Source organism: Corvus brachyrhynchos, unplaced genomic scaffold, assembly GCF_000691975.1.
Source record: "Corvus brachyrhynchos isolate BGI_N302 unplaced genomic scaffold, ASM69197v1 scaffold46, whole genome shotgun sequence".
Lineage (NCBI taxonomy): Eukaryota > Metazoa > Chordata > Aves > Passeriformes > Corvidae > Corvus > Corvus brachyrhynchos.
The window spans coordinates 3433515-3454120 of record NW_008238838.1 but is presented as its reverse complement, the minus strand read 5'-3'; the positions used below and the strand labels follow the sequence as shown (position 1 = coordinate 3454120).

At 50.9% G+C, this 20606-nt stretch overlaps 2 protein-coding genes across 7 annotated transcripts; both read right to left on the bottom strand.

Annotated features, from left to right (window-relative positions):
- Positions 1 to 1053: 1053 nt before the first annotated feature.
- CUNHXorf65 (chromosome unknown CXorf65 homolog) lies at positions 1054 to 7140 on the bottom strand. Of its 6 annotated transcripts, XM_017738416.1 has the most exons (12): positions 6996 to 7140; positions 6799 to 6873; positions 6465 to 6643; positions 6297 to 6375; positions 5677 to 5805; positions 4100 to 5303; positions 3884 to 3921; positions 3166 to 3252; positions 2663 to 2779; positions 2229 to 2303; positions 1824 to 1928; positions 1054 to 1740 (listed from the first exon to the last, which is right to left on the bottom strand). In XM_017738416.1, exons 7-12 carry the CDS (start codon positions 3906 to 3908, stop codon positions 1652 to 1654), a joined length of 498 nt encoding a protein of 165 aa, XP_017593905.1. In that variant the 5' UTR covers positions 3909 to 3921; positions 4100 to 5303; positions 5677 to 5805; positions 6297 to 6375; positions 6465 to 6643; positions 6799 to 6873; positions 6996 to 7140; the 3' UTR covers positions 1054 to 1651. The 6 variants fall into 6 exon arrangements, with proteins under 6 accessions (XP_017593905.1, XP_017593906.1, XP_017593904.1 ...); XM_017738417.1 differs by lacking the exon at positions 6799 to 6873 and having other exon boundaries at positions 6227 to 6375; XM_017738415.1 differs by lacking the exon at positions 6799 to 6873.
- Positions 7141 to 7257: 117 nt separating this feature from the next.
- LOC108447670 lies at positions 7258 to 20598 on the bottom strand. The gene is made up of 24 exons (XM_017738358.1): positions 20504 to 20598; positions 20200 to 20346; positions 19407 to 19571; positions 19064 to 19215; positions 18726 to 18894; positions 18395 to 18503; positions 17727 to 17872; positions 17250 to 17375; positions 16488 to 16667; positions 16028 to 16252; positions 15543 to 15669; positions 14925 to 15124; positions 14354 to 14566; positions 13387 to 13532; positions 12650 to 12777; positions 11532 to 11664; positions 11161 to 11293; positions 10596 to 10748; positions 10110 to 10236; positions 9707 to 9918; positions 8906 to 9068; positions 8693 to 8775; positions 7794 to 7954; positions 7258 to 7566 (listed from the first exon to the last, which is right to left on the bottom strand). Exons 12-24 carry the CDS (start codon positions 15058 to 15060, stop codon positions 7258 to 7260), a joined length of 2097 nt encoding a protein of 698 aa, XP_017593847.1. The 5' UTR covers positions 15061 to 15124; positions 15543 to 15669; positions 16028 to 16252; positions 16488 to 16667; positions 17250 to 17375; positions 17727 to 17872; positions 18395 to 18503; positions 18726 to 18894; positions 19064 to 19215; positions 19407 to 19571; positions 20200 to 20346; positions 20504 to 20598.
- Between the last annotated feature and the right edge of the window lie 8 nt (positions 20599 to 20606).

Below are 20606 nucleotides of genomic sequence, written 5' to 3'. Positions count from 1 at the left end.
CGAGGGCTGTGGCCATTCACCCTTCCTGCCCTTCACCTCACACCTGGATCCTGGAGAGCTCAGTGCTCCAGGCTTTTGGAAAACAATTTAGTTACTCAAAAGGGCCTGACCAGAGCTCCAGGAAGCCTTTGACCCACACACCACACGTGGACTTCCTTGTTGACCACAGCCCCATTATCAGCTCACACCTCCCTGGCGCCGCTTGCAAAGGCCAGACTCAACTCTTTGGGCTCTCCAGGGGAATTCAGGAAGAGCTGGGCACATGGAAAACCTTCTCCACCTTATCTGTGTTTGCCTTGCCAAGAAATTATTTTAGTGGCAGCTTTTCTGCCAGTCTGGCTCCTGCAGGTGTGGGTTGGGAAGGACGGGAGGAAGGCTTGTTTGCTCTGTGGCTCTGGAGGTGGAGAAGTGATGGGCTGCAGCAGATTTCTCCCAGGGAACAGTGCAGATTTTGTGGTATTTTTGGGCTTTGATTTGTCATAACTTGCACTGGCTGACAGATGGGCAAGGGGGAGATTGGGGATCAAGGCCTGTTGCTTGTGGTGGATAAAAGTGGAATTTCCAGACCTCACTTTTTCAGGGTCTAATGCTCCCAACCAGCACAAGGCAACAAGGAAAACCAAGTTTCTCCTTCCTCAATTTGTGTTTCTTCCGGTCCTTCTAATGACTGGACTGAAAACCTGACTTAAGAAAGATTTTGTCCTGCTTAATTTCTTCTCCTTGTACAAAATATGGACACCACTTTCCCAGGACATGAACAGCTAAAAACTTCCACAATTGTCACGTAATTTTCACGTAAACAAACACAGGGAATCTTCACTCTGTGGCCACAAGCATGGGGATCTTACTGGGAAATCCCTACAGCCCTTTGCTTATTTGGGTACCACAATTAAAAAATACATTTTGGAGATGTTTTTGTTCAATTCAAAATTGAACAAAATGCAGCAACAAAAGAGCTGCAGAAAACTCAGTTCTGTGACTTTAAAATTGTGAATATTTCTGAGATCAGTGAACACCTGGGTGGTGTAGACAGAAAATCTATGCCCTCAGTAATTAGGTTTTACAGCTTGTTTTATTTTTTCAGGAAAAGCCTTGAGGAAGAAAGGTTTATCTATAGGTTTTGCATGATGATGTGCATTTTTACACACAGTTGTACACATGTTCCTAATGCTGGTGGATATTCAAGTGCCCAGCACAGCAAATCAGCAGGACTGATGAATCAACAGGTCTGTGAGAGCTGGGCCAGGGTCCATCCCATGAAGATAGGACCTATCTCAGGAGTTATAAAGTGAATTGGAGAAACTGGTGAGGTAAAAGATAAAAGCACTATGAACTTGTTAATTGAACACTTCAGCGATCCCAGAAATAGAACTGCCGTGTTAAAGGTAAGCCAAACTGGGGCTGCAGCTGCCAGTGTTCGTGATTCACCAGACAAGCCCCATGTCTGTGAGGATCAAGGTGAATTTACCAGGAATATTCCTGCCTCCAGACTGGTTTCCTGCTGCACTGGGTCAGTGAGATCATTATCTCAGAACTGAGGCATTGGCTGTCTCAGGGTTCTGCCAACAGCCCAGTAAATTCAGTGTATCACCACGGCATAACCCAACAAGCCTCCAAGCTCAGTTCCAAGCACTCCTTCCATCTGGCATTATCAGTGTTTCCCAGTTCCTTTGGAAGTGGATCCCAGAGTTTTATTCTTGCTGCCTTTATTCTTGCTGCCTTGTGGTTGACTCTTTTTACCTGTGGGAGAAACACAAAACACTCACGGGCAGGTGCTGGGGAAGGAAACAGAAGCACTGATTTCACCGAGGTCAGGAGCTCACCTGCTGTGGATGGAGCTTCCAAAAGCAAGTTGGCTTTTTTGCCGTAGTTTCTGGTTTTCCCTCTGGCCAGTGACACTTTGGAATCCTCTGACTTCCCCAGTTTAGCTGCAGGGAGAAGAGAAAGAGTAGCTGAAAGGGGAAATCCAATGTAATTCTTGTGTTTCTGTGGTTCACACCATGCCACCCACAGCTCCAGGACTTCACACACAATGGGGAGGCATTAAGAAGCATTTTCTTCTTAACTCAGTTTTTAATTCTGGAAATAAAGATTTCTCCTTTTGGCTATAAATTAAAAACGTCTTTACTTCAGCCTTTTATTCCTCCCACAGGAGCACAACTAACAGGCTGTTCCCTCCCCTCATGTTTGAGAACAAGGTTATGGAAACATTTATTTCAGACTCATACCCAGGAATTTTGGGGTGACAATGCTCTGGTTTTTCAGCAGTGGTGTAAAAACAGCTTCTTGGGAACCTTCTTGTCCTGTGAGGGATAAAAACACAGTGTTAAAGCCAGAAACTTTTAAAACAACTTTTCCTGGTGGTGGAAGTGGGACTATCAGGAGATTTCTGCCCTGGGTGGAGGCAATCTTGACTTCTACCAGAGCATTTTCAAACCCAGCCTTGATTTCAGAGCTCAGGTTCTGGTGCTGGCTCTTTCTTCAGGAAGTGTTCAACAGCATCAGGTCCTGAGTGGAGCTAAGGATGCTCAGGGCCTCAGATTGGGAACCCAGGACACAAATCCTCTTCAGTAACTTCCCACCTTCCCCTCTGTGGGGGCATTTCTTTATTTACAAAGGCAATAAAAGTGTTTCCAGTGCAGAGATTGGCATGTTGACCTACGTGTGACTTTGAGGAGGACACAGAGCTCCCTCTCCTGCAGGAGCTGCCACCCGTAGTGCTCCTGGTGCTGGAGCAAATTCTTCACCTGGCCATGCTCATCTGCCAGCTCGATTTCGTCTGCAAAACCCACAAAGCCGGGTCAGGGTGCTCCGAAGTAACACAGTGAGATGTGTCTCAGCCATACAGAGTGACTGACCCACGTCTGAAAAACGCCCAAACTCTGGCAGCATTTTCATTGACCACCTCAATATCCTCACTGGAAGTTCTCTTCAGAGGGACACTTTCATTAGGTGTTTTTTATTGAACTTTTTCTTCTCACAGCCTTTAAAACTCTTTATCTGGAATACCCAGGGGGAGCCTCTAAGTGCCACAAGCACCACTGGGAGCACTCCCTGGCAGAGGTGACACTCTGGGAGGTTGGACAACATCTTCAGAGTGAGCACAGAACCAGCAGCAGCTCATTTCACACCCCAGAGCTCCCTCCCCAGGGAACCCAGCCCTACCTCCCTCCTCACAGCCACAGCAGTGCTTGATGCTGTCCAGGAGAGGCTGAACTTTGCAGTTGATGTTGAAAAGGGCCTTTTCATTCTCTGTCAAGAGAGGCACAACTCAAAGAAACCAAAGGAAAACCCGTGACCCTTCTCCAAATGCCAAATTAATTGACCCTGCACTCGATCTCTCTTATCAGCAGTCCCAGGGAACGCTCCTGATCTGAGGGAATTTCACTGCTACTCCAGACTCTGCTGGGCCTTCAGGAGGTTCCAGAACACTGGAAAATGAGCTGTCAGCAGCAAATACTTCACAAGTGCAATAAACCCAATGGTTGCACCACTCCTCTCTTTATTAGTTCTTTTCAAGGAACTGTTAACAGAAACTCTGGGAAACTCTGGTTTCTGCATTGATATCCTTTGGGTTTTTGAGGAAAAACCCCACCCAAAATATTTTGAGACTCTGAATTTTTTACTTACAACTGAAGTTAAGAAAACCACATTGGGGAAAAAAGGAAATTTCAAGCAAAATTCCACATGCCTATCTTTGGTTTGATTTAAAACAAACCAATTTACTCATTGAAATATTGCTACAACAAAAGTTTGACATAATTTATTTACAGCTGCCTTCCACCCTGCCTTTTACAAATAGGATCTGGAGCCACAACTCACAGAGATAACTTTGTCACCATTGGCGACCAGGTTTCCCTGTGGATATCAGGGAGATTCTTACCTCCATGGAGGACTGTTATGAACATATCTGCTGAAAACCTAAAAAACAAAGAAATGATGGTTTTTTCACTGCCACATTCCCCAACAGGCAACCACAGAGACCTGCAGGGGTTTTGCAGTGTTTGCCTGCCCGTTCCCATATCCACAAAATCCCTTTGAGCTGCCAGGAAGCCCCGAAATTCTCCCAGGGTGGATCTGCAAAGGAAGTTGAACAAACCTTTTGGTTTTGGGAGCAAGCTCGAAAAACGTGGAACCAACAACGGGAGTGGCAAAATCCTGAAGTTCCTCTGGATCCAGCAGCGGAAGCAACGCTGAGAGCTCCTGTCCCGGCTCCTGGGCACCCCAGTCTCACTGTCTGAGCACCCACAGGGGTTATGCAAGGAGCAAACACAGCTTTGTGCCTAGGAACCGGGAAGGAGTGGGCTCACCAAGCTCTGCACATGTAAACAAATCAGTAAATACCACAATGAGAGGAGAATTGGCTTTGCTGCTGGCTGGAGCCTCCCTGGGGGGGTTGCCAAGGGACTGTGCTGGCTCAAATCTTGTGTTGCTGCCCTTTCCCTGGAGATCTGGAATGCTGTGCGGGGGATTCTGCTCCTGTTCTATGGAAACCATTCCCTCCTCACAGCCCTGCTCTCACACAGACAGGACAAGGGAAGCAGAATGGCAGGGGGGATGTTTAAAAATTGAAAATCAGGCTCCCAGAGCACTGGACACCAGCAGCTATCCCTTCAGGAATAGTTCAGTGTATCTTTGCTCAGAAAAATCACATTTGTAGAGACCTTTGAGGTCTCTGCCAGCAGAACTTACTGGGTGTATTTAAAACATGCACAGGCCATGTCAGGGTGCTGGGCAAGGCTTGAAAGGATGGCTCTAAAATGCTTGAAAAACTCACAAATATCCTTCACATCAGAGATCAGAAAGGCTGTACAGAGCACATTGGTAAATCGAGGTTCTTATGCCACCTGTGGTCTTTCTGTTTATTGCTTTATTGACTTAACAACTAAAACATGAAATTAGCAACACCAAGGACTTCAGCCTCCAAATTATTGATAATCCACAGCAAATGTGAAAATATTTCAAGGTTAAGCAAAAAGAATATGGATTACTCATCCCATATTTGACCAAATACATCCTTAATTAAATAAATGTCTGTTCTGATACCTCAGGTAAAGCTGCTCTGTCCCAGACACCCCCTCCCTCCCCAGTCCAACTTTATCCATTGCCCAGGAGAAGTTCAGCTCCTCCAGGAAGTGAGTTGGTGGCTATTTTACAGTGCAGAACATGAGATATTCCTGCTTCTGTCCCTCCAATTGCTCTGAGCAATGCAGCTCCTCTTTATTCCAGCAGCAGAGCTTCATCCCAGGAATCCAGCAGTCAGAACAAGGCTGAGCTCCCCAGGCTGGTTTGGTGTTTGCTGTCTGTTGGAGAAATTCAGAATAAAAGCACAAATTCAGAGGAGACCAAGAGCCACCACTGCAGCCAAATCTGATGGGAATAACCCAGGACAGGCCCTACAGCCAGCCCTGAGCACTGCCCAGGCACTGCAGGATCCAGGCAGATCCAGGCCTTTGCAAATCCACTGCATCTGAATTGCAAAATAATGCAAATGATCCTCCCATAATTACACCAAACCCACACCGTTATTAATTTCAAACTCTGAGCGTCACAGCCTAAAAAATTCAGCAGCTGCTGGAGGAAAATCTTCATTTCAGAAGAAATCCTGCTTGTTTTAACTCCTGGTTTATTTACTGCTCTAAACCAGCACACAAGAGGGAAAACCAGATGAATTACCAAGGGCTGAGGGTTGCTGGAGATTCATCAAAGCTTCCTTGATCTCACACAGGGTCTTGGCAAGGGGGGAAGCTGCCACCAGGCCCTCCACCTCCAGCTCAGTCAGATAAACCAACTGGAGATCCAAACCTGGAACAAACAGGGGCACTTTTAAGCCTAAAGGAAGAGGCTCTTCACGGCTGCGAGAAGGAAATATTGTCCTGGGCAGAGGGAAGGCTGTGAGGATCACAGAATGATGGTATAGAATCTTCCTGGCCTCCCCATTTCAGCATTCAATTATTATAATGGCACCCAGACTCTTTCCTACAGGTGTCACTTAATATAAAGGTGTGCAGGGTCTGAAGGGATGGAAATTCCCTGACTTCTCTCCTACAGAGAAGGATGGAAAGGGATGGAAACTCCTTGACAGAGGGATAGAAGAGGCAGAAGTGGCTGTCCTGAGCTGCCACCTCAGCAAAAGAAAAAAATTATGTGGAAGTAAAAAATAGCGTAAATAGGGAAAAGTAATTCTGCATTTGCTCTGTTAGCAAACACAGACACCCCTTTTTACCCTCTTAGCACACACTCAGCCTCCTACTGCCTCCTCTGGAAGCACCTCCCAGCTGTGGCACTGCCCTCACCATGCTCTTCATGCCCAGGGAGGCTGGAAAAAGCATCTTTCGTGCTGCAGAGCTCCCAAAGCTGAGGCAGCTCAGGATCCTGTGGGATAAAATGGACCCAAAGTTAAAGAAATGGAAAAACTCCCAGAAAGGTGAGAGAAGGCCCCAAAGCAGACCCCTGCAGCTCACCTGCCCTTCTGATTTATTTTCACTGGTCAGGCTGTGCAGGGAGGGTACAGCTCCCACTGCAGCCTGTGCTTGGATCTCGAGCTCCGTCTCTGGATTCGCAGCTCTGTTCCTGTCAGGAGTGTTCCCAAGCAGCCCTTCCAGAGCCCTCATTAACTCTGTCACCTCCTGCCATGGGGCACCTAATGAACCCAGCAACAAATTCCAATGGGATTCCCCAGAACCACTTGGAAAACTGTGACTAAACCCAGAACAGCACCAAGAGCAGGGGCCTTTCTTTGGAAATTTCTCAGGATGCCTCATTTCGAACAACATTTCCAGATAACTCTGTGCTCACCCCTCCTGGAGCTGCCAGACCTCTCCTCTCGCTGAGCTCAGGTGCAGACAGGCTGTCAGCTCTTGCAGAACAAGCCTGGGAGACACAATTTTTTGGATTCTCTCGTAGGTATGAGTCAGGTCTTTTTTTAGCCCCTTCACTGCTGCTGCTGCCCTCACAGTGCACTTGTCCCTGGCTCTGCACCCCAGGCCTCTCACCTGTTAAATTCCCATGTCCGTCCCACAGCTCAGCACCGACTGCTGCCCAGCTCTGCTCTGCAGGTTTCTGCCCACAGTTCCCTTGCCTGGAAAAGGTTTTCAGGGCTTCCCAGTCCAGAGCTTGCACTGTGTCCTGTTCACAGAAAGCAGCAGTGTTATATTTTGCAAACCCCAGAATCTACCCACTCCACATTCAGCCCCTCATATAAAAAAAAGTTATTTTATGCCAAAATAAAGTACTGAAAGCAGTAATACCCATCCCTCAACAAACTTCAACTTCAGGGCAACCATTTATCTGACAATTTGCAGAACAAGCCTGGGAGACACAATTTTCTGGATTCTCTCGTAGGTATGAGTCAGGTCTTTTTTTAGCCCCTTCACTGCTGCTGCTGCCCTCACAGTGCACTTGTCCCTGGCTCTGCACCCCAGGCCTCTCACCTGTTAAATTCCCATGTCCGTCCCACAGCTCAGCACCGACTGCTGCCCAGCTCTGCTCTGCAGGTTTCTGCCCACAGTTCCCTTGCCTGGAAAAGGTTTTCAGGGCTTCCCAGTCCAGAGCTTGCACTGTGTCCTGTTCACAGAAAGCAGCAGTGTTATATTTTGCAAACCCCAGAATCTACCCACTCCACATTCAGCCCCTCATATAAAACCATATAAAAAAAAGTTATTTTATGCCAAAATAAAGTACTGAAAGCAGTAATACCCATCCCTCAACAAACTTCAACTTCAGGGCAACCATTTATCTGACAATTTCATGGTTCCAAGCCTTGCTTCCCTCAAATGCCCCTTCCCACTGACCATGAGGCTCTGGATCCGCTGGCTGATCCCGTTATGGAACACCAGCACGTCCATCCTGTGCTTTGCCAGCTGAGAGGCCAGGTGCAAATTCTGATCCTCCAGCTTGTCATAGAGGGTACGAACACTGAAATCCTCCAGGAGCCGGGGTGTAAAGCTCTGTTCTGAAACACAGGGGAAGGCTCACACTCAAACACTGGACACGAGGTTATCTGGGTCTATTTCCCACCCAAGACGCTGCCTGTCCATAGGAATTTTGTGGTTTGTGAGGAAGCAAAACGGATGAGGCAGGAGATGTGAGAGGAGGTCTCGTTCCCTGGCGAGGGGGAGGATGGCAGAGCGTTACTATCAGCTCCTAAATTGTCCAGAAAAACGCTGGGATGCTCCCGGAGCTGTGCCCAGAGCTGTGCCCAGCATCACTACCTGCTGCCATCTGCTGGGCTCGGGCTCTGCCGCTGCCTGTGACCACCCCGAAATTCCCGAGCTGAGCTCATTCCCAGGAAGCAAATGAAGCGCGGGAGTCACGTGCCTTCAGGGAACAGAACAACCGGCAGGGGAAGCCAAGGAAAACAATTGTAAATCTTTATTTTCTTCACCCATCACCTGAACTCGCTGCTGTTCTAAAGGGCTTGTCAAGGCTGGGAATTTACTCTCTTAATTCCTCAGGGAGGAAACTTCAACCCATCCCAATGACAGGGGGTTAAAGTCCCTGGAATAAACCCAGGGTGGAAGTGTGTGTGCCTGTGGAAATGTGCACAGCAAAGTGCCTGAGCGGCCTCCTGTGTGTGCAGGAAATTCTGGTGTCAAAATATCGCACCTGAGAATTAACCCAAGACAACAAAATGGGGAGGAAGTGGGGAAAAACCAATGGGAGAACACCTGGGGCTGGCCCAGCACTTCACCTGCATTGGGCACTGCCCCTTTCTCTCCAGAGCCAGCATCTTCTCCAGACCCACGAGGACCAAGCGTCTGATAGAACTTGAGGCTAGAGGGGATGGCAAAGAGGGTGAAGAGCATCTCATTCTCCTCAGTAGGATCAGACCCAGCCCAGCTCAAGCAGAGGATGGATTTCTTGGGTAGATTTTTTGTATGACCACGCAGAGGCTGGTCTTTACCTGTCCTTGAGGAGGATGTACTCTGGTGGGATGTGTGGCTCTCCCAGGCTCCTCCATCGTGGCTTCCAGCTCTTCAGGGGGCTGATTTTGGGGCCAGCAGGCTGGAGCACGATGGCCAGAGTAGTCAGCACCAGCACGAGGAAGCCAAGGACAAAAAGGATCGCTGGGGAAGCCGGGAGGGAGGGAGGGCAAGAAGTGAGAAACACAAAAAACCACTCAGCACCTTTCCTATTCATTTCACTTCTGCTTCTCCCCCTGTTGGCTGGTGCAGGTGGATGAGGAGCGAAGTGTTCTCAGCACTGAAGGTGGCAGAGCCAGGGTCGTGTCTGCAAGCCACACTTTCATTTCTGTTGTTTCCTGGCCTCCCACTGAAGGACTGAGGTGTGCACAGTGCTCCCACCCGCACCTGGCTTGGAGCAAAGATCTTACCTGACCTTGTGCTTAGCCCTTGGTCAACTCTGAAATGCTGTATTTAATTTCAGCTCAGTTTATCATGGAAATACACTCCAGCCAAGGAAAACAAAGCCCTCAGTTAGCTCTGAACTCTTCAAACAGGGTGTGGGGAGAAGCACGGCTGCTCCTTCCCTCTCTCACCACCTCAGCTCCTGCACAGGCAGGTTCTTGGCTACAGAGCAGTGGATTTTGGGAAGCTCCACAGGAGAAAGGGATTAAAGCTGACAAAGCAGTGCTTTGGTAGCATTTCCAAAGAAAATGCTTGTTTAAACGCACTTAGAGAAGGACAAGAAAGGTCATGGGTTGGAATGGAGGCTGAAGGTGGCTATCCCGGAGTTTTGGCTGTACCTGTGATAGCAGCCCAGTTGGGAGCCAGGTTCAGATCCTGCTGCTTCAAAATGCCGTGTCTGGCCAGCTGGAACAGGGAGGAGGGCTGGAAGGACAAGTCCCCGGGGTCACAGCTCACGTTTGCTTCATTCACTGTCACAATCAGGAAGTGTTCCTGAACGGAGCTGTCCCTGAAAACGTATGTCCCAGGCTCCAGGAAAACATGGGCAAACCTGGAAGAGGAAAAATAAGGAAGGCACTGGCTGATCCAAGCTTCTTTCAGCCTCCATCTGTGAGGATGGTTAAAGACAGGGACTTGAACACAGCAAAATTTGGTGTTTTCACCACTAAGGATCTGCTGATTCTGTCAGAAACCCACTGTCAGGTCCTGCCCACAACACTGTTATCCCACGGCAGGTATTACCAGGAGATGTTGAGCTGAGTCTCCTGGATCAGGTGGTCCAGCCTTCGGAAAGGTCCAAAATCCCAGCCTGGGTTGTTGTTATAGAGATGCTGCTTCTGGTAAACGGGGTAATGGCTGGAGGCCCGGTCTGGAGATGGGGCAGCACAGGATCAGCAGCTCTGAGCCACCTCAGCTGGGAGAGCTGGCACCGGGCTGGCAAAGAACTGTGGAACTGCTTTTACAGGGCCAGGTAGTGTCAGCTCATTTAATTGAGTTTAATTACTGCCCCACAAGGATTTGTGCTGTCTAACACAGGACCAATTTTATCTCAATCTACAGAAATCCAGTTAAAAATTGCAAACTACCAGGTAAGCCCCTGGCAGAGCCCAGACTGCAGCTCTGGGATCCAGGAGATGAAGGGATGGATCCATGCAGGGTGCCCAGTGTGGAGCCACTGCTCTGCACGTGTCTGGACACACAAATGTGCTCAGCCCCAGCCACACTCACCCTGGGAACTGATGCTAAGCTGGAAGAGGATCGTGTCCCCTGCTTCCAGGCACACCACTGGGTTAGGGATGAGGGGCAAGGCCTGGCTGTCTTTGGGGGAACTCCTCTGGGCTCTGTGCCCTTTCTGCAGCAGCTGATCTGAGGAAAAATCTCCTGCCACAGGCAAGAGAAGAAAGCAGAATGAACCGTGTGAAGTGAGCAGCATGGGACAACACCCGACCCTTGGCAAGGAAGAATTGTTTGTTTTGTATTTGTGGGCAATTACAGCTCACAAAGCCAAATCCACGCACCTGCCGACAGATTTGCCTCCAAATGCAGTTTCCTTCTAGTTTGCTGGAAATCCAAAACCCTGCAGTCTTTGTCTGACCATGTTAACCATGCAGTTAACCATGCAGTCAGTGAATTCCCCACTGTTTACTCCCAGACACAACAAGGTATTTCCCTGCTTTCTAAATAGTTTGGAGCATCTAATAATGAATTCCCTCTGTGCCAACTTGCTGTGCCAACATGGAAGGAAATGGATGGCTTGGTGTGGCTGGAATTTGGGTTCACTCTCAAGCCTTACCTGTGAGAAATGCATCCAGCACTTCTGTGCTGGAGACAATGAAACCCAGCACTCCCCACGGGCTGAACAGCACCAAATGCACCCTCTGGCTGCTCTGCACGTGCTCATCTGGGCCCAGAACGTTTGACACCTCCTATGGAAAGCAGAGGGAAACATTGATCACTGATACAACCAATCCTGGATGCAGACCCTGATTTGTGGGTCACTGCAGCTGTCAAAGGCTGCTCCAGGAGGTTTTTTCCCCTATAATTCAGGAATTGTTGTTTCTCTGTAATGCATCAACCCTTAACCTCACCTCCCTGGAGTCCCTGTGATTTCTGGGCTCTCCCAGCCCTGCACATTTAGAAAGCAATCCCTCCCTCCACACCTACCCTCACTTCCCCCTCGTTCATCCTGAGCAGCAGCTCTCTGTGGGTGCCAAAGCCCAGGGAGATCCGTGGGGCTCTCAGCAGGCACAGCTGGTCACAGAGCTCCTCAGCAGAGACGTACTGCTTGCAGTGACATCTGACCAGGGGACAAATCCTCGATCAGTCCTGATCCCTGAGCAAACAGCCACAACAGGCCAGCCCCAGCCTCTCCCAACCCACAGGGTGGATGATCCTACTCTGTACCCATGGAAAAAAGGATGGAGCAAACTCCCTGCCCATCTCTTCAGCACCGTGCCTGCTCTTCAAGGCCACAATGTGACACCCCACTGACAGTGCTTGGTTGGTGTCTGACAGAGACCACCTCAGTCCTGTAGCAGAGCATTACACACCCCTCCCCAAAGCTCAGCTCCAGGAAAATGGTTGAAAGAATCAAAAGTATGATTTTGACGCAACCGATTTCTGTGCAATCCATGCCAGGGGGAGATTTTGCAACACAGAAATTCATTCACAATGAGAAAAAAGTGATAGCATGTGACAAGAACTCGTTCCAGTGTCTCCCTGCCCACGGCAAGGGGTTGGAACTAGATGGTCTTTAAGGCCCCTCCCAACCCAAACCAATAAGGATGTGGAGGATGGGACAAGGATTGATTTCCATTTGGAATTAAATGATTTTTAAGGTCCCTGCCAACCCAAACCATTTCATGATGATTAAAGATGTGTGGGGAGCAACAAGGATTGATTTTTCTCATTTCTGGCCTAAATTTAACAGAGTGATCATCCACTTTAGAGGGGCTCAACCTGAGACAGGTGGAAAAGTCACACAGCTCAGAAAATGTGAGCTTGGTCCACACTCGCCTCGTCACTGGGTGATTCTGGTGTCACCAACCAAGACACAAAACCACCAGCTAATGTTGGAAACACAGGAAATACTCTCCAGGAAGATGATGAGGGCCAATGACTGAGGACTGAAGGCAGGACCTCCCCAGAAAGGAACTCCACCGATGGAAAATTTCCCAAAAAACACCTCCCACAGCCCAACCCTGGCATGACCTCATGGGCTCAGTAGCTCAGGGCTTATTGAGAAGTGTTTTCTAGGAGAGGCAGTGCTGGGTGGGACTCACATGCCCAGCTGTGCGTGGAGCTCCCCCCCCGCCGGCCCGCAGGCGGGAGTGCAGTCGTGGCGCTCGGGGACGACGCAGCGGCGCGTGGACGCCAGCCGGACCTCGCCGGGGGCACACAGCTCGTCCACCTGCAGAGAAACCCACCCAGACAAGCTCCAGAGCTTCAACTGAGCTGCAGCATCCCTAAAATTCTCCTTCAGACATTCGACATAAAGGCAATCCAACAAGGGAAGCGGGGAAGAAAGAACACAACAATTTCACCTCCCAGCCCCTCATGAGGTTCTGATGAAGAAGTTCAGCTGTAAGAAAGTGGTTGAAGGAATCAGAGTAGAATTTGGACATTCTACATTGCTGTGCAACCCATACCAGGAGGGGGTTTTGCACTACAGAATTCATTCACAAAGAGGGAAAAAAGTGACATCATGCAAGATACAAACAAGAGCTGGTTTTAGTGTCTCCCTGCCCCTGGCAGTTCTGATGAAGGACTTCACATTAATAACGAGGCTTATATTCCTGCATCTGTCATCCGTGTGAGACACTGTGCTGCTCCCATTGCCCTGGCATGGAAGGATCCTTTACCTCCATCCCTAATGAATTTAAATTTTACCTCACAAGATCCTGGCAAAGAAAAAACCCTACAAGAAAAGGCCAATCAAACAAAGATTTGTTTGGCTTAGCTTAAGGCCTGAACGCTTCTGCACATCACACAACAATTTTGGTTTGGAGCCTGATTTTACCTGAGGTCGACAATCCTGATCACTGTTGCCATCAGGGTCTTTCTTGCCTCTCTCATCGTAATAAACATAACCTGCCTGGCAGATGCAGGAGGCATCTGAGTGCTGGAAAGCCCTGTTCAGCCCATGGCAGGTACAGCTGGTGGCACCTGGGAGAAAAGCTGGGTTTGGGATGGGGAATACAGCCTGCAACATCCATTCTGGCTGGAAAGGAGCAGCTCCCGTGCTCAGCACCCTTTATCAAACCCCACTGCTCATTTCAGTGACACTGCTGGTGCCTGTGCCCCTCTCCCAGGGCAGAGCTGAGCCACAGGACCAGCCAGCTGAGCCAGCTGGGGCCAGCCTGCCTCTGCTGCACCAACACAGCGTTAGAGCATCTCCTGCAGCACCCATTCAGCCAGAGATGCAGAAAAGCCCAGCTGCTCCTTGGCAGCAGGGTTTTGACAAGCCCTCCATTAATGTGTGGGTGGGGCAAGGACCCAGCCAGGCAAGGCTGCCAAGCCCCTCTGTCAACAGCCTCAACCCCACCTGATTTGAAATGCTGGGGCAGTGTGCACATACACTGGGGCAAGGAATAGGCACTCTTTACTTTCCCAGTTTCCAGCCTCACCCCACTTTATCGTGCCCTCAGTGCCAAATTTTGGCTCAAAAGCACACCTAGATTTAACACCATGCCCCCAAATCATGGCTGAAGTAATGCTGGTGAAACTCCACCACTTTCAAAGCCATGACAGAGCAAGAATTAGAGTAGAGCTGCTCAGCTCTTCCTTCCTTTAAGGAGATAAATCCCCTTGGATAACAGTGTCAGAGGGAAAAAAACCTTTGAAAATGGAATCCTCCTCCTGGGTGGGACAGAGGAAGAGCAGCTGGGCATGGGCAGCATCCCCAGCGCCAGGAGGATCCCAGGGCTTGTGGAAGATCAGGAAACACCTCAACAGAGGGGAAATTCCACTCACACACAAAAACTCACCTGGCTGAGAAGAAGAAGAGCTGCCACAGGGGAAGCAGGCAGCCTGGGCAGGGAGGTGGTTGAAGGTGCCAGCAGGACAGGCCTGGCAGTCCCCTGGGTGCTTGGCAAAGTGGCTGCTCCTGTGGGTGCCCGGGGGACAGGGCAGCGGGGCCGGGGCCAGAGCAGGGCAGCAGTGGCCACAGGGACAAGGCTGCTGGTGGTAGCTGTCACTGCCTGGAGAAAGGGGTGACATTAGGGACCCCAGCAGTGCTGAGAGAGAGGCAGAGAGCACTTGCTTGTCCCAGTGACACATCTACACACGTCTGTCTATATATAGACACGGGGCTATATAAATGCACACGTGTACACATCAGCGTTTTCCAGTCTAATTCATATTTAAATTTAAATCTCAGTTTTTCTTTCTCCCAGCTCTTCCACCGGCTAAATCTAGTGGCAAACCCACGTGACAGCCCACACCAGGGTTTTATAACTGCAGAGGATTGAGAGCTTTGCCCACACAGAACTCCAAACTCTCTGCTTCCAATTTAAGCTGCTATTTCTTGCCCCACTCCCCCGTGGCAGCTGAATTTACCTGGTGGGCAGGTGAAGCCAGCTGGGCAGGGCTGGCAGGGTGCTGAGATCAGGGGGTCACTGCGGAAGGTCCCTGCAGCACAAACCCTGCAGGATTTCTCAGCTGAGCCCCTCAGGCCAGGCAGGCTGAGGGCCATGTGCCCTCCTTCACAGGGCACTGGGTAGGCACTGCCCAGGGGGCAGTAGTATGGGAACACACACCTGGGAGGACAAACAGGGCAGGGGAAGAGAAGAAAATCTCTGAAAATTATTTCTGGATTCAACGATCAGTGAAGACACAGGGTCAAAATTAAAAGTGGTTCTCATCTGATTCCAATCTAAGTAGAAACCATAAATCCCCCTGAAGAAAATCTCTGAAAATTACTTCTGGATTCAACGATCAGTGAAGACACAGGGTCAAAATTAAAAGTGGTTCTCATCTGATTCCAATCTAAGTAGAAACCATAAATCCCCCTGTTCAGTCTCAGCAGTCACCAAACCTGTGACTGCAGCCACAAAGATTCCTTTGCTTTTGCACAATGCACAAAGGCCACGGTTTAGGTTGGATCCCAAGCACAATTCCCAATATTCAGCGTTTTTAGGAACTGGAGGCTGGCTGTACCAACCCCCAGGTACTCACAGCTGCTCGGGGCTGTTGTAAGTCCAGGATCCCTCAGGACAGTGGTACCCAGCAGGACACAGGGGAGGCTCTCCTGTCAGGGCACTGCAGTAAAAGCCAGGCCTGCAGGGCTTGGGATTTATTGACCCTGGGAGAGAAAAGGTGTTTATGTGTTTATGTGACATTCCCAGAGCAGGAGAAACTGTGTTTGGGAGGCAGAGAGAAGGAGGCTTTTCCATAAACACTCTGCTTTTCCTACTGTTCCCAAGAGGGCACAGAACTGTTGGGACCCAGTTTATTATTCAGCATGGAATGCTGGCACCTCAATGCCCTGCATGAAAATATCTCCTTCTCTAAGCTCAGACTACTTTGGCAACCTCAACTGAAAAAAACCAGGGAGGGCTGAGAGGGATCATGTTCTGGGGGAATGGGACAAGAGTCACCACTAAAATCCCTGCTGATCCATCATCCAGGCTCAGAAATAAGGAAAACAAAGGTCTTGTCACCTGCTGGGCACTCATAGCCAGGTTTGCAAGGTATTCCCTGGGTGTTGGGGAGCCCTGTCTGAGCTGGGTCCGGGCAGTAGTATCCAGGCGAGCAGGGATCACACTCTTCCAAGGATTTTGCACCAGGCTGGATCCTGGAAGTGCCAGCTGGACAGAGGAAAGTGTCCCCTTTGCCAGGGCACCAGTATCCAGGGGGGCAGGGATAATCCTCAAACCTGGTCAGGCCTGTGGGGAAGAGAAGGGAGTGAGGAAAGGGAGGCTGGAGGGACAGGGGGAATTTTGGAGGAAGGCTCTTAGGTCGCTGTGAGCAGGAATTCTCTCTCCCTTTCTCTATCTCATCTTGGGGAATTTTGTCACCCAGAGGTGAGAAAGGGAGGGAATTTTGTCACCCAGAGGCGGGAAAGGGAGGGAATTTTGTCACCCAGAGGCGGGAAAGGGCCAGCTTCTCCCTGGGACTCGCCTGATAAGGGACAGTGATAGCCCAGAGGGCAGGGCTGGCATTCCGCTAAGCTCCGGGCTCCCGGGTGCCCACGGAACGTCTGTGGAGGGCACTCCTGAGGGGCCAGGACACTGCTGTGGTCACTGCCATTGCCCCCAAAGCAGTAGTGTCCCAAAGGGCAGGGATGGGCCTCCGAGTCCCCTAAAAAACAGAGAGAGGCTTCAAGGGGTGTCTCCAGTGCCACTGGAACACCTTTGCTCTGTGTCCTCCTGCACCCTCCACCTCCACCATCCCAGCCCCTCTCCTGCCAGTGGCACACAGGGATATTTGGAGACTGGCTGTGACCTCAGCTCTCCCACGTTTCCAATGTGGATTGACAGTTCAATGCCTCTTTTCTCTGCAGAACTGCTCACTGCCAGGACTGCCCCACAATTCCACATCTGACATCCAAGCCATCCTCTGGGATGGGGGAAAATGGGGCTGGAATGGTGGAAAATGGGATGGGATTGGGAAAAACAGGAGAAAAAGGGGCTGAGATGGGGAAAATGTGGGAAAATGTGTCAAAATGGGGGGAAAATTTGGGAAAACAGGGCTGGAATGTGGGGAAATGGGGCTGGGATTGGCAAATCAGGGATAAAAAGGGGCTGGGAGGGGTGAAAAACTGGGAAAAATGGAGAAAAATGGCTCTGTAATGGGGGAAAATGGGGCTGGAATTGGGAAAACAGGGATACACAAAACTCTCCTGAAAAGCAGCTCCCCTCCCCTCAGTGTTTAGCCCCCAACCTGCTTTGCACCAGCGGCCCGGTGGGCAGGGCAGGCAATCCTCCCTCTTCCCAGCCCCTGGAAGAGCTCTGAGAGTGTTGGCAGGACATGGTGTAGGCACCTCAGACCCCTCCAGGCAGTAGAAACCTACGGAAAGGGGTGGGAAGGAGATAAAAGTCAAACATGCAAATCCTCCAGTGGCAAAAAGGACCGAGCCAGGGTCTGCTGCTGCTGTGGAATGAACTTTCACACAGCTGGTGGGAGGCCAAGCCAGGAGCCTTCAGACTCTTCTGGACTGGCAGCTCAGCACCATCAATTCCAGGCAGCCTTTTGAGCCTGGCACACTTTGGTTCAAAAGATGCAAAACCGAGGAAATCAGTGAGCAATGGTAATTTTAAAGAAGGGCTGGCAATATATTACGCAGTATATGATATAATCCACTGGGTTAGCAGCGAGTCAATATTCTGTACTGCAAGCATGACCGAGATCCTCACCTACCTGCAGGACACAGCCCTGCACACACCTGGCCCCAGCGGCACCCGGCCAGGAAGCGCCAGGAGAAGGGGAGGCCTTGGGGAGCAGCCCGAGAGCTCCCAGCCAGGCAGAAATATCCAGCCGCACATTTCCCCTCCAGCCTTCCATGCCTGGAGCAGAGAGGAAAACAACGATTTTTGTACTCTGAGCTGCTGCTGGTTTGGTGCAAAACCAGAGCAAGTACTGACACAGTGAATACTGCAAAGTTTGCAATAAAAATAATTTCTGATGTGAGAGAGAAAACAGACACATTTTTCCACTTATAAAAACATGTAGATGACTGAAGTGAGCCAGTTCAAATTCCATGAACGTGGAAAATTGCTGTAGATGAAGTTGTGGGTGACTTTCCACTGGGCTGGACTTTCTGCATTACTCCTGTGATTTCATAAATGCCACCTATACCTCTGTCAGGTGCTTCTTTGTGCCACAACAATGATGCCAGACTGGTTTTGCCTCCCCAAATCCACAGATCCAATGCCCCTGTACCCAACCGTGTGTCTAAACTTATATTTCTTCTCACTGAGTGAGAGAAATGCAGGAGAGAAGCTGGGAAGAACTTCAGCAGCACGAAACAAGGATGCCAAACTGCTCCAGAGAAAGGGAAATGATGCCAGGCTGAACTGAATCCTAACCTGCAGTAGTGGCCAGGCAGGCAAGGCAGGCATTCCCTCTCATTCCAGAGGCCCGTCACGTTTTCAGGAGTGAAGGTGCCTTCAGGACAGGTGAGAGGAACTCGTGTCCCTAAAAGGGAGGCCACAGAGACAACGATAAAGCTCAGTATGAGTGTTGGGGTCTGACAAGGCTCTCGAGCTGCAGCAGAGCATAACAAGTGACTCTCAGGTGGCCACTGTGCCACACTGGCTCATTGCCACCTCCTGGCCTGAGGGAGACACACAGGGCTGCACATCTGTAGGGTCACAGCGAGGCACACGACACCTGAGCCCTTGGCAAGTGCCAGAGTACCTGTGGGACAGTAGGAATGAGGTGGGCAGCGCCTGGCATCCCCTGCCACCAGCTCCTGGCAGTAGAATCCTCTCTGGCACGGGATGCAGGAGGCAGAGCCTGCGGCTGGCTGGTACTGCCCAGCAGGGCACGGCCTCGGGAGGGCTGTCCCTGACCTGCAGAAGTGACCCTGGCAAGGACAGAGGCAGGAGAGGATTTCAGTGCCAAACTTCGGGGCTGTGTAAATCGCAGAATCACCCAAACCTCTGTGGGGATGTAACCAGTGTTTCTGTCAGCTGTGGGCGACCCTTTGCCACTGCCCAGAGCTGAGAACTCCCTCTCCCAGCCCTGAGCAGTACCTTGGGGCACAGGAACGCCGTGGGGCTGGCAGAGCTGAAGTTTGCTGGGCAGTAAAACCCCTCAGAACAAGGTCCTGTCGGAGAACTCAGCCCAACGCTGGCACAGAAAGCCCCGGGGTAGCAGGGCACACAGCTGGCCTGGGAGCTGCCTCCTGAGGGGACACAAACACCGGGGGACACAGGAGATGGGGGAACACCCAGTGCACTCCCAGCATCAGCAGCACTTGTTTGAACTGGTAACATGTGGCCACCATCACTGGTAACACGTGGCCACTGACCTTAGGGGCAGCTGGTCACCACTGAAGCCACCACAGCACAAACCCATGGGTGAAATCGCACTCACCAGTGGCGTTGTTGAGGGTCCCAACTGGGCAGGCAACTGGGAAAGGAGTTCCCTCTGGACAGTAGTGCCCCAGAGGGCAGGGCCCGCTGAGAGGGAACCCAGCTGTCCCACGTGGGGTGGCATCGGTGGCTCCCCCTTCACAGAAGTACCCGGCCGAGCACAGACCTGAGCAACACAGAGGGAGGCAGCCACCGCCCACAGCACCTCCTCAAACCCTCACAAACAGCAGATAACTCTGGAGAGAGGCCAAAGCCCATCCTTGTCCTGGATTATCACTGCTGATAGCCTGGGCTGGTCACCTTTGCTTTGCCTTTCCTTCTTCTCATTAACCCTTGGCCTCCATCGCTTTCTTTGCTTGCTCTGACCTCACCTAGCATTTGCTCACTTTATCTCCTCTCTAACTGCTTCCCTACATTTTGTTTCCTGTGGGAAGAGTTCTGCATCTCTTCTTTCCAGGTATCCAACCCTGGAGTTTTGGCCCAGGCACGGTTAAATGGGAGGGGCAGGATTTAGGAGGACAGAAAGAGCAGTGATGAAAGTGTTAAAGGAAGAGAAAGCAGAAAAAAGGGAGAGAAGGAAAAGCAATGCAGTAACAGAAATAGCATCCAAAATAAATATTCAGTGAAAAGAAGGAAGCAGAGGAAAAGAAGAGGCTGGTAAGCCCAGACACAGGTGAAGGGTGTCCTGCAGTAGCCTTTACCCCGTTCATGAAGATGTTTCCCATTTCCCCACATCCTCCAGCCCCAATCCCCAGCCCTTGTGCTGGGGCAGGGCTGTTCTTACCCAAACTCACCATCAGGCTCCCAGTTGGCCTCTCCCCTGCAGTATCTCCCCACGGGGCACTGCCTGCAGGCTGTGGGTGCCAGTGCCCCGTCCAAGGGGTTCAGTGTCCCCTCGGGGCACGGCAGGGGGACGGCAGTGTGGCCTGGACAGTAGTACCCTGGGCACAGAGAGGAGACACTGCTCAGAGCCAGGGGGAAGGGGCAATGCTGGGCTCGCTCCGAGCAGCGCCAAATCTCCCATTCCCTGAGTGCAGAGAGGAATCCCCCACTCCTCCTCCCACCCGAGTTCGGGGTGTGCAGCACCCCTGTGCTCACCTCTGGGGCAGCTGAGGGGCTGCACGGTGCCAGCACTGCCACAGGACGTGCCAGCCGGGCAGGGCAGGCCGGGGCTCGGCGCCGGGGCGGGGGCGGGGGGGCG

Excerpts from the sequence above, each read along its gene's own strand:
- CUNHXorf65 (XM_017738414.1), bottom strand. The coding sequence starts at position 6,776 with ATGTTGTTCGAAATGAGGCATCCTGAGAAATTTCCAAAGAAAGGCCCC. Across the intron at positions 6,376-6,464 it reads AAAATAAATCAGAAGGGCAG|GATCCTGAGCTGCCTCAGCT; the intron begins GTGAGCTGCAGG and ends TTTATCCCACAG. Across the intron at positions 5,806-6,296 it reads CCCTGGGCATGAAGAGCATG|GTTTGGATCTCCAGTTGGTT; the intron begins GTGAGGGCAGTG and ends TGTTTGTTCCAG.
- LOC108447670 (XM_017738358.1), bottom strand. The coding sequence starts at position 15,060 with ATGGCCCTCAGCCTGCCTGGCCTGAGGGGCTCAGCTGAGAAATCCTGC. Across the intron at positions 10,237-10,595 it reads GCTTAGCATCAGTTCCCAGG|ACCGGGCCTCCAGCCATTAC; the intron begins GTGAGTGTGGCT and ends CCCCATCTCCAG. Across the intron at positions 7,955-8,692 it reads AGGGGCAGTGCCCAATGCAG|AACAGAGCTTTACACCCCGG; the intron begins GTGAAGTGCTGG and ends CCTGTGTTTCAG.